This window comes from Chiloscyllium punctatum, chromosome 14 (genome assembly GCF_047496795.1).
Source record: "Chiloscyllium punctatum isolate Juve2018m chromosome 14, sChiPun1.3, whole genome shotgun sequence".
Taxonomy (NCBI): Eukaryota; Metazoa; Chordata; class Chondrichthyes; order Orectolobiformes; family Hemiscylliidae; genus Chiloscyllium; species Chiloscyllium punctatum.
The window spans coordinates 31,679,735-31,691,986 of record NC_092752.1 but is presented as its reverse complement, the minus strand read 5'-3'; the positions used below and the strand labels follow the sequence as shown (position 1 = coordinate 31,691,986).

At 39.6% G+C, this 12,252-nt stretch overlaps 1 protein-coding gene across 1 annotated transcript in view; it reads right to left on the bottom strand.

Moving 5' to 3' along the window:
• The window catches only part of usp38 (ubiquitin specific peptidase 38), a 35,214-nt gene that overhangs the window by 10,561 nt on the left and 12,401 nt on the right, over positions 1-12,252 (bottom strand). The window contains exons 6-9 of the mRNA XM_072584137.1: positions 10,806-10,964; positions 3,147-3,340; positions 1,654-1,747; positions 594-700 (exon numbers count right to left, since the gene is read on the bottom strand). Coding sequence (XP_072440238.1) covers positions 594-700; positions 1,654-1,747; positions 3,147-3,340; positions 10,806-10,964 — 554 coding nt within the window. The remainder of the gene's footprint in view (positions 1-593; positions 701-1,653; positions 1,748-3,146; positions 3,341-10,805; positions 10,965-12,252) is intronic.

Below are 12,252 nucleotides of genomic sequence, written 5' to 3'. Positions count from 1 at the left end.
CTGTCATTGATTGGGCCCTGGAACAAGGGATATTCAACATAAAACAAAAAAAAAAGCAGATACAATTAGGAGCTGTGCAGTAGCCACAGTAACACTTTTTATTCGGAGGGAATGAGATAAATTGAAGGAGAAACTGTTAATTGAGCGAACAAGTTCAGCTAGGTGGACAAAAGTGGTGGTAGATTGGGGGATTGTTTGGGTCTTCTGGTGAGAGAAGGTGGTGTTGAAACATTGAACATTTATATGGAAGAGAAGGCAGTTCAGGAAACTTGATACAATATAGAGCATCAGAAGGATCACAGACATAGAGACTGGATACAGGAGGAAAAAAAACTGTCAAGATCATACAAAATAATCTCAGTGGGGCTTTTCCTGGCTGAAAAGATAGGTCGACCAGCATAGTCACATTGTAGATTTTGGAAAAGAGATAGACTATGGCTGTTCAAGGTTAGCGGTCTAGGAGGTAGTAACCGGTGGAGAAAAGTTCTTTAGAGAAAGGGGAGGTCAGTAACAGTCCTGGAAACAATGGCTTGATGTTCGCTGATGGGTTTATAATCCAGGGGGAGGTAGATGCCGTGTAGAAGAGTGTGTACCTATCCAGGAGGAACCGGAGGTATTCAGAACAGTCTTGCTGGGATCCAGGCGTGAACCATGGTGGTCTTGATTCTTCAAAGAAGCTCTGTGGAGCATACGCTGCTCTCTGTTGACATAGGAATGGAAACTGCATTGAATTATTTCATATCAATTGAAGGAGAAAACTAAACATCCAGAAATGTTGCTATTTTTGTAATATTTGTCCTTTCCAATTGAGACAAACCATAGGTAAATTTGCAAATGCACTTTAAGAATGCTTAAACTAAACTGCAATGAATTTGAAAATATAAATTCTATTAACATTTAGTGTCAAACATTTTTTCTGCAAACATCAGTTTTTAAATATGTTTGTAAAATTTCCAAAGTTGGCAACAAAGAATTAACAACAACTACATTTAGCAATCTAGATTGAATCAAACAGTTGATTTAGGAGCAAATGCCTGAACCTATCTGTATCACAGAGAATGTGTTATAATGTTGAATATCATAGTTTTCTGATGTTAAGAACACAACTATATCAAGTTGCATGTGCAACAATTTCTCAAAGTATTTCAAAATAAAGTAACTTCCAATATCAGTGTCCCAATATTTGTGTTTCAAAGGCCAGGCAAAGCACTTTCAATAAATTGGTCCATGCTATAGACATTATACTGCACTGGTTTGCCATTATCTTTTGCAGGATGGCTGACCAGGTATCTTCCACTCAGTGTCCGCCATCAGGCATTCTGGAATAAATTTGCTAATATACCTGCTTGCCCAAATTAGAAAAGCACTTTCTATGGGCAAACATGCCTTGGCACAGGGCTAGACCCTCTAGATTCTGATCAAGAAAGAGACACCACAACTATATCACAAGATCTTTTTCCAAGTTCAATATTAATGTCAAAGACTTTGCTAATATCACAAAATTTGTCAAAAAAACATTTCCCAATGTACCATTCAAAAATGAAGAACTGACACCACAAAGGTTTCTAGATTAGCAATCATTGATTTTAAAAAAGACTCATCACATTAAATTGTAAATGTAACCAAGAGTAGTTTTTTCTAAAAAGAAAGTACCTGAGTGTGAGCCAAAAAGGCAAAGAGAAGTTGCAGCTTTCTCATCAAAGAACGAGCCCCATTTAGATTCAGTGATAAAACAGACCTTCTGAAACTGAAGGAAGTTTATTTTAATGTTTTTAAAATACCTTTTGAAACGTGCCTTCTAAATAAAGTAGTATTTAATAAACAGAGGTTATTTGCTATTTTTACAGTTTTTTAAATTCATTCAAGGGATGAGAGGACACTGGCTACACTAGCCTTTATAATTTATTCACAATTTGGTCAGACAAGATAAGAATGGCAGATTTCATTTCCAAAAGGACATGATTGAACCAGTTGGGCTTTTCCACCATCAAAAGTGGTTGACATTAAGCTAGGTCTTCTATTTCAGATTTTCACTGAATTCAAATTTCACCATCTTCCAAGGCGCGATTAAAACCTATGTCCCAAGAATATTACTATCTGGGTCCTGGATTACTAGTAAAGTGACAGCACCACTATACCAACACCGCCCTCAAGAGATTTTTTTTTAAGTTGCTCTTAGAAAAGCTGAAGAAAGGTTCAATAATTTCATTAAACACTGATCAAAACCATATGATTGTGGTTATACTAAACTACCACAACTTGCATTCATGGTGAACAGCTTGGAGTTCTTTTATGAACCATACACCTTTTTATGTAAAAATTGCTTGAGATAGGAGTGTTGCAGGCAACACTAGCATGAATGCATTTTCTCTAATTGTCCTTGAGTAGATGGTGGTCAACTTCCCACAACTGTGTGGCTTACAAAGGCAAAAGGTCAAGTAAGAGTCAACCATATATCTGTGTAGTCACATAAAGGCCACACTGAGTAAGGAAGTAGATTTCTTCCCCATAGGACATTATTAATAAACCAAATGGGCATTATGACAATTTTATGATTATTAGTAAAAATTTGAATTTTATTCCAAATTTATCAATTGTCTTTAAGGTTCTCCCAGCTGCAATGATAGGATCTGAACTCAAGATTCTGGAGCATTCATCTGGGGCTCTGTTACTAGCCCAGTAACTCTACAATTATGCTATTGCCCTTTAAAGTCAGGCTGAATTCAGCAACTAATGAGTTCTGCACATTAAGTTATTCTTATAGTTAGAGAAGTGTGAAAGCTGAAACAATCTCCTTTCCTCTATTATTAAAAATCACAGAAAGGCTTCTAAGATATCTAACATGGCATAGTCTGTCTGAATGACTTTCAAAACACTGCACTCAACAGGAATCGATCTATCGTGAATGTATTCTATGTAGGCTCTTGCAGGTGGGGCGTTCTAAATTATTCACATAATTTTGCCACATTAATAGGAGTACACACCAAAAATAATTTTGCACTGTGCAAAAATAACAATATAATTGGGTATTGAATCTCCACATTTGAGTCCACTTGTTTATACATTTACAATTAGGTTGAACTTAGTATAGTTAAGTACTGAAACCTTTGTTCCTCAGTAACATTGAAGCAAATTCCATCACTTACTCCGTAGCCATAAATAATGCTTGAATGACACTGTTCATATAGCACGTATTGCCCAGGTTTATTAACCCAGTTTTCCCAGTTTCAGATTTTCCTGAAAGCCTCGATAAACAAGATGCCAAAGAATTTGAGTGCGATGTCCAGGCACTTTGATTAAGAGTCATCTTCATTTTTTCTTTGGAAGGTTTTGGCAAATCCTATAAACACCAATTTATATTTTGTTATCTATCAATTTATATACAACCTCAATTTACTGTATGGTAACAAAAACACAGAATTCAGAAAAACACTGACAGTTGAGCAACAGATAAACACAAATAAACTAATGACAATGCCAACAGGAAGGTACGAATGAAAATGAGCAAGCTAAACTGGGAACAAGGTTGTAGACTGTCAGTGACAGCGACTTAGGAGGAGATTAACAGCACTGAGTAAAGAAAGAAAAACTTAGTCCCTGAGCACTTTTTCCCTATAAAAATAAGTTTGAAAGATATTTCCAGCACAATTAAATTTATTCATAATAATAAGTGGAATATGTCTTGCTTTATTTTCTGACAATTAGTTGGGGAATGATTAGTTCATCAGTGGCATCATTACTACAATTAGAATTGATTTTTTAGTCTCAGCAAACTTCAGATCAAAATGACAAAGGACTCATGTAAAGCTAGTCTATACAGCAACAAGCAGATTGTATAGATTTTCTTTATGTCAGAGGATTTGAATAATTCCTTATCGGTCCCGGTGCAGCTCTACTTGTATACAGGTATGTGGTTGGCATAGTGGAGGTAGAGGAAACGCAAATTTTGATTTTTATTCAGTTTGAAAGAATGTGGCCATTTAAAGGCAACTCATCACAATTTGTGGAGGTATGGCAAGATTTCTTAGGGAGGTTCAAAAGGATATGCCAACACATTAGCAGTTTACCTTTGAAGGGACAGAGTGTAATGAGGGAAATGTCAGGTGTGGATAAATTAAAAGAAAATCCAATATCAAAACAGCTATAAAACAAGAACTGCATGGGCACCAAATCCAGCCAAAAATCCTCTTTAGTGACTAAATAGGATCAAAAGAGAAGTAAAATCCTCAAATCATACAAATTCACATCACAGGAGGTAGTCATTCAGTTCAGGGTACCAGTGCTGACTTGAAAAAAGCAGTTGCACTTAGTCCCACAGACTGTAACAGTGTAAATTTGCCACCCTGAAGAACACCTCAGGGAAAGACAGGTGTGGTAGAGTAGTGGTTATGTTACTGAACTAACAATCCAGAGGCCTGAACATAGTGATCCAGAGACATGCCATCACAACAACAGTGAAATTTAAATTAGTTTAATTAAATAAAATCTGGAATAAACATTCAGTATTCATGATGATAACCATGATTATCATGAAAATCCATCTGGTTCGCTAATGTCCTTTACGAAAGGAAACCTGTAACCCTTACATTTAAGATTTTTCTTAAGCGCCCACGAAACTGAGAATGCACTTCAGCTGCACTAACCCATTAATCAGCAATTCAAGAAAGGATGGACAATTAGGGATAAGCAATAAGTGTCTGGATTGCTAGTTGTACTCATCCTATGAATGACTGAAAACAAATTTTCTTTTTCAAATTATTTATGGAATCACTCCCGTTCAGCTGTTAACATCTTTTTTTTAAGATAACGGCATCCATTGCTGGCACATGTGAAATATGACAGAACTGAAAAGCACTATCAGTTGCAAGATTTTTTTGAATGATAGATACATGTTCTAAATTCCCAATGTGAGAACATCTAATAGGGTTTTACTTACATAGTGTTTATGAATTCAGAACAACCAACCTAAAGTCCAAGTGCTTTTCTTAAACCCAAGTCTTTGTCTTACTTTCACAGCTTAATTTACATAAATAGCGCAATGTTTGAATTCTCTACAAAAACACTAGGACTAACTTGAACCTGAGAAACAGCACAGAAACAGACTCTTCGGTCCAACTCATCCATGCCGACCAGATATCCCAACCTAATCTAATCACATTTGCCAGCACTTGGCCCATATCCCTCTAAACCGTTCCTATCCATACACCCATCCAGATTCCTTTTAAATGTTATAATTGTACCAGCCTCCATCATTTCCTCTGGCAACTCATTCCACACATACATCACCCTCTGCGTGAAAAAGTTACCCCTTAGGTCCCTTTTAGATCTTTCCACTCTCACCCTAGGCCTATGCCCTCTAGTTCTGGACTCCCCGACGCCGGGGAAAAGACTGTCTATTTATCCTATCCATGCCCCTTATGATTTTATCAACCTCTATGAGGTCATCTCTCAGATTTCGACGCTCCAGGGAAAACAGCCCCAGCCTATTCAATCTCTCCCTATAGCTCAAATCCTCCGACCTGGCAAAATCCTTATCAATCTTTTCTGAACCCTTTCAAGTTTCATAACATCCTTTCGATGGGAAAGAGAACAGAATTGCACACAATATTCCAAAAGTGGCCTAACCAATGTCCTGCACAGCCGCAACATGACCTCCCAACTCCTGTACTCAATACTCTGACCAATAAAGGAAATCATACCAAACACCTTCTTCACTATCCTATCTACCTGCAACTCCACTTTCAAGGAACTATGAACCTGCATTCCAAGGTCTCTGTTCAGCAACACTCCCCAAGACCTTACCATTAAGTCATAGTCATAGAGATGTACAGCATGGAAACAGATCCTTCAGTCCAACTCGTTCATGCTAACCAGATATCCCAAACAATCTAGTCCCATCTGCCAGCATCCGGCCCACATCCCTCCAAATCCCTCTCATTCATGTACCCATCCAGATGCCTTTGAAATGGTGCAATTGTACCAGTCTCCACCACAACCCCCTGCAGCCCATTCCACACATGTTCCACTCCCTGCGCGAAAAAGCTGCCCCCCAAAATATCCCCTATATCCCTCTCCTCTCACCCCAAACCCATGCCCTGTAGTTCGGGACTCCCTTACCCAGGAAAAAGACCCTGTCTATCCATTACATCCACGCCCCTCATGATTCTACCAACCTCCGCAAGGTCACTCCTCAGCCTCCGACGTTCCAGGGAAAACAACCCTAGCCCGTTCAACCTCTTCCCATAGCTGAAATCTCCCAATCCTGGCACATCCCTGCAAATACCTTCCAAACCCCCTCAAGTTTCACAACATCTTTCCGATAGGAAGGAGACCAGAACTGCATGCAACACCCCAACAGTGGTCCAACCAATGCCGTGCACAGTCACAACACGACCCCCCAACTCTTGTACTCAATACTCTGACCAATAAAGGAAAGCATACCAAACACCTTCTTCACTATCCTATCTACCTGCAACTCCACTTTCAAGGAGCTATGAACCTGCACTCCAAGGTCTCTTTGCTCAGCAACATTCCCAGGACCTTACCATTAAATGTATAAGTCCTGCTAAGATTTGCTTTCCCAAAATGCAGCACCTCACATTTATCTAAATTAAACTCCACCTGCCACTTCTCAGCCCATTGGCCCATCTGATCAAGATCCTGTTGTAATCGGAGGTATCCTTCTTCGCTGTCCACTACACCTCCAATTTTGGTGTCATCTGCAAACTTACTAACTATATCGCTTATGCTCATATCCAAATAATTTATATAAATGACGAAAAGTAATGGACCCAGCACCAATCCTTGTGGCACTCCACTGGTCACAGGCCTCCAGTCTGAAAAACAACCCTCCCCCACCACCCTCTGTCTTCTACCTTTGAGCCAGTTCTGTATCCAAATGGCTAGCTCTCCCTATATTCCATGAGATTTCACCTTGCTTTGGAGTCAAACCAGTCTCCTACAGGGAACCTTATCGAATGACTTACTGTAGTCCATATACATCACATCTACCACTCTGCCCTCATCAATCCTCTTTGTTACTTCCTCAAGGAACTCAATCAAGTTTGTGAGACATGATTTCCCACGCACAAAGCCATGCTGGCTATCCCTAATCAGTCCTTGCCTTTCCAAATACATGTACATCCTGTCCCTCAGGATTCCCTCCAACAACTTGCCCATCACCGACATCAGACTCACTGGTCTATAGTTTCCTGGTTTGGCCTTACCACCCTTCTTAAACAGTGGCACCAGTCTTCCGGCACCTCACCTGTGACTATCGATGATACAAATATCTCAACAAGGGGCCCAGCAATCACTTCACTAGCTTCCTACAGAGTTCTAGGATACACCTGATCAGGTTCTGGGGATTTATCCACTTTTATGCGTTTCAAGACATCCAGCATTTCCTCCTCTGTAATATGGACATTTTTCAAGATGTCCCCATCTATTTCCATACATTCTACATCTTCCAGGTCCTTTTTCACAGTAAACACTGATGCAAAATACACATTTAGTACCTCCCCTATCTCCTGCGGCTCCACACAAAGTCTGCCTTGCTGATCTTTGAGGGGCCCTATTCTCTGTCTAGTTACCCTTTTGTCCTTAATAGATTTGTAAAAACCCTTTGGATTCTCCTTAAATCTTATTTGCCAAAGCCATCTCAGTCCCCTTTTTGCCCTCCTTATTTCTCTCTAAGTATACTCCTACTGCCTTTATACTCTAAGGATTCACTCGATCTATCCTGTCTATACCTGACATATGCTTCTTTCTTTTTCTTAAACAAACCCTCAATTTCTTTGGTCATCCAGCATTCCTTACACCTATCAGCCTCGCCTTTCACCCTAACAGGAATATACTTTCTCTGGATTCTCGTTATCTCATTTCTGAAGGCTTCCCATTTGCCAGCCGTCCCTTTACCTGCAAACATCTGCCCCCAATCAGCTTTTGAAAGTTCTTGACTAATACTGTCAAAATTGGCCTTTCTCCAATTTAGAACTTCGACTTTTAGATCTGGTCTATCCCTTTCCATCATTATTTTAAAACTAATTGAATTATGGTTGCTGGCCCTAAAGTGCTCCCCCACTGACACCTCAGTCACCTGCCCTGCCTTATGTCCCAAGAGTAGGTCACGTTTTGCATTTTCTCTAGTAGGTACATATACATACTGATTCAGAAAATCTTCTTTAACACACTTAACAAATTCCTCTCCATCTAAACCCTTAACACAATGGCAGTCCCAGTTGATGTTTCGAAAGTTAAAATCCCCTACCATAACCACACTATTATTCTTACAGATAGCTGAGATCTCCTTACAAGCTTGTTTCTCAATTTCTCTCTGACTATTAGGGGGTCTATAATACAATCCCAATAAGGAGATCATCCCTTTCTTATTTCTTAGTTCCACCCAAATAACTTCCCTGCATGTATTTCCGGGAATATCCTCCCTCAGTACAGTAGTAATGCCATCCCTTATCAAAAATACTACTCCTCCTCCTCTCTTGCCTCCCTTTCTGTCCTTCCTATAGCATTTGTATCCTGGAACATTAAGCTGCTAGTCCTATCCATCCCTAAGCTATGTGCCTGTAATTACTATGATATCCCAGTCCCATGCTCCTAACCATGCCCAGAGTTCATCTGCCTTCCCTGTTAGGCCTCTTGTATTGAAATAAATGCAGTTTAATTTAAATCAGTCATACCTTGCTCTCTGCTTTGTCCCTGCCTGCCCTGACTGTTTGACTCGCTTCTGTTCTCAACTGTATCAGTCTCAGGATTGATGTCTTTCCTCACTATCTCCCTGGGTCCCACCCCCCACCTTACTACTTTAAAATCTTCCCGAGCAGCTCTAGCAAATCCCCCTGCCAATATATTAGTCCCCTTAGTCCTGCTAAGATTTGCTTTCCCATTTATCTACATTAAATTCCACCTGTCATTTCTCAGCCCATTGGCCCATCTGATCAAGATCCTGTTGTAATCGGAGGTAACCTTCTTTGCTGTCCACTACACCTCCACTTTTGGTGTCGTCTGCAAACTTACTAACTCTACCTCTTATGCTCATATCCAAATCATTTATATAAATAATAAAAAGTAGTGGACCCAGCACCGATCCTTGTGGCACTCCACCAGTCACAGGCCTCGTGTATCCTAGAGCTCTGTGGGAAGCTAGGGAAATGATTGCTGGGACCATTGCTGAGATATTTGTATTGTGGCACAGGTGAGGTACCAGAAGACTGGAGATTGGCTCATGTGGTACCATTACTTAAGAAAGGTGGTAAGGACAAGCCAGAGAACTATATAGATTGGTGAGCCTGACCTCGGTGATGGACAAGTTGTTGGAGGGAATCCGGAGGGACAGGATTTACATGTATTTGGAAGGCAAAGACTGATTAGGAATAGTCAACATGGCATTGTCCGTGGGAAATCATGTCTGACAAACTTGATTGAGTTTTTTGAAGTAGTAACAAAGAGAATTGATGAGGGCAGAGCCGTGGGTGTGGTGTATATGGACTTCAGTAAGGCGTTCAACAAGGTTCCCCATGGGAGACTTGTTAGCAAGGTGAGATCTCATGGGATACAGGGAGAACTAGCCATTTGGATGGATACAGAACTGGCTCAAAAGGTAGAAGAAAGAGGGTGATAGTGGAGGTTTGTTTTTAAAACCAGACTGGAGACCTGTGACCAGTGGAGCTCCACAAGGATCAGCGCTGGGTCCTCTACTTTTCATCATTTATATCAATGTTTGGATGTGAGCATAAGAGGTACAGTTAGTAAGTTTGCAGATGACACCAAAATTGGAGGTGTAACAGACAGCGAGGAAGGCTCAAAACATTGACCTATCTTGCTTTCCCACATGCTGACCTGTACATGTTTCACCATTTGCTTTAGTTCAGGTGCTGCACAACTTGAATGAGTAATGCATGAGAATTCCAAATGCAAATATATTTCTATATCATAGGTCTGAAAAGCATTTTTTTAATAAACATGTAGTGATGATATGAATTGCATTATTACATCATGTGCAGTGAATAGAGATTAAAAGTGAAATATGATTCTTGGATTTTCATTTTGGCCAATCTCACCACAAAGTAGAACAGATAAGCACTGGGACAATTGCAATTAATTTCCATTACCTTCCATGAAGCCGCTGGTTGATTTGGTATTAGGGTGGTGTTCCAGCTGTCATTCTTTGATGCATTTAAACCTTCAAACCGAATGGGGGAGGCATAGATGATTCGCTTTTGGGCCTAATGAGGACCTTAAATAGCCCTTAGTGACCCATTAAGGGACACATCTTACTGCTACTGGCATTTTTACCTATGGTGGGGGAATGACTCAAATAGGATGTCCAACAGCATTGGCTGCATAGACTGGTGTTAGGCAAAGTGGGGAAGGGGAAAATGGACAACCTTCACTGTGGGACATATCAGGACATATGTTACAAAGATCAAACTCACTTTAACACGCTCCCCAGCCTCTCGAACACTATCTCATCACCTTTAATCCTTCTCCAAGACTCCCAACCCTGAGCTTGTTGGGCATTTTGGCATGGGGGATCTGCCTGTGCTCCAACTAGTTCTGAAAGGACCACAGAACTGCTGGCCAATTAGATTAGTCAACAGGTACCTTGAGGTAGGTATGCCCCTACTTCTGGACAGAAGTTTTACCTGAAGCAGTTACTAAATGAACGGTGGAGTCAGGTGGGTGGGTTGGCTCCCCACTGATCTTTTAGCTGGAAAGAGAATATGGATCATAGCAGCTGTTAAAATTCAGCCAGAAATGTTTCCCATTATTAGCTCTCAGATTCTTACCTTAATGGCTTCAATGATAGGTTCGTAGAGATCAGGGAACCCAGAATACTGATACATCATACAATGTACCAACTCAGTCAACTGCATGAGGAAGATTTTACTGGTAGGTGAATCTTCATCTTTCAAGAACTGAACTAGCTTTATAATATGAGGAACAATCTGTGGAGAGATTATGGAATGTCACATGTAAAATGTCATCATATGTGAAAATACAACATTTCTCTTGATTATCCTGGCAATCAATTGTTGTCAAATTGAGATGTGTGTTTATTATTTTCCTTCTAATAGCTTAAATTTGTTATTTCTAACACCACAACATCGTGCTTGCCATCAGGACAATGCTCCAGGTAGATTTTCTATGTACCCTGGATCTGATAATATCTCTTCCGAAAGCTTTCTGATGCTGACTTCCAATTCCAATTTTCATCCTGTTGTAGATTGGAAATGCAATTCCCAAACAACTGGCTCAAACATAGGCAGGATTACCATTTTTGAATTTACCGTGACTTTACCACTGCTGCTCGAAAGTACAGTAAACCTTCTTGTCAGGTGATCCAGTCATCCATTTGTCATCTTCGTGGACTGTCAAAGCCCTGAGTGACTACTCATAACTAAGTCACAAGCTTATCATCATGTATGAATCAACAGTTTTCATGCTAACCTTGGTTTTCTCTGAGCTTCTGGACTTTAATGTTGCAGCCACTTTGGCTCCAGTGTTTTTACCTAGGTTATACTCTGTTGTACTCAACCAGGCCTGTCATCACCTGCAATAAACCCAATTTTTAAACACAGGATGGAGCTGATGTGGAGAATCACATTAAGCACGAGTCCCAAACAAAGACTTTAGTATGCTGACAAGGTCAAAGACGTATCAATGTTGAAATTTCTTGTTTCTAATGATTAACTCAGAGGCTTTCTCTTTACAGTGATTTAATAGATTTGGAAAAGAACATCACCTATTGGAACTTGTTTTTCTTCAATTTGGAATGTAATTTCATTAACAGGGTGTAAATATTAAATAATTGCTTGACTGTAAATATGGAATAATTTATTCATAGTTATTTAACTCTGCCTATTTGTGTAATGCTAGTTGCAGCATGATTGCTGTGCTTACCTACAAATTACTCACTTGTACTCAAAAATAATAATCTTAGCATGTCATGTGCTTTGAAGCATTCTAAAATAAAACAACAAAGGAACATTCATACACGTATTATTTAAAATGGAGCAAATTTCAGGGAAAAAGAAAATTGTTTTTACATATTCAAATTTAAATCATCCTGTAGTTCAGACAAATGACTATGTTAAGCCAATTCTTTCTCTTTACAAATGCTTCTGAACCAGTTATGTTTTTCTATGATCTGTCTACGTTTTATAATTTTGTCCAGAACATTTTTGAAGAGCATAATAAAAAAGCAAGTTTAAATAAAATCAAGGATGTCATATG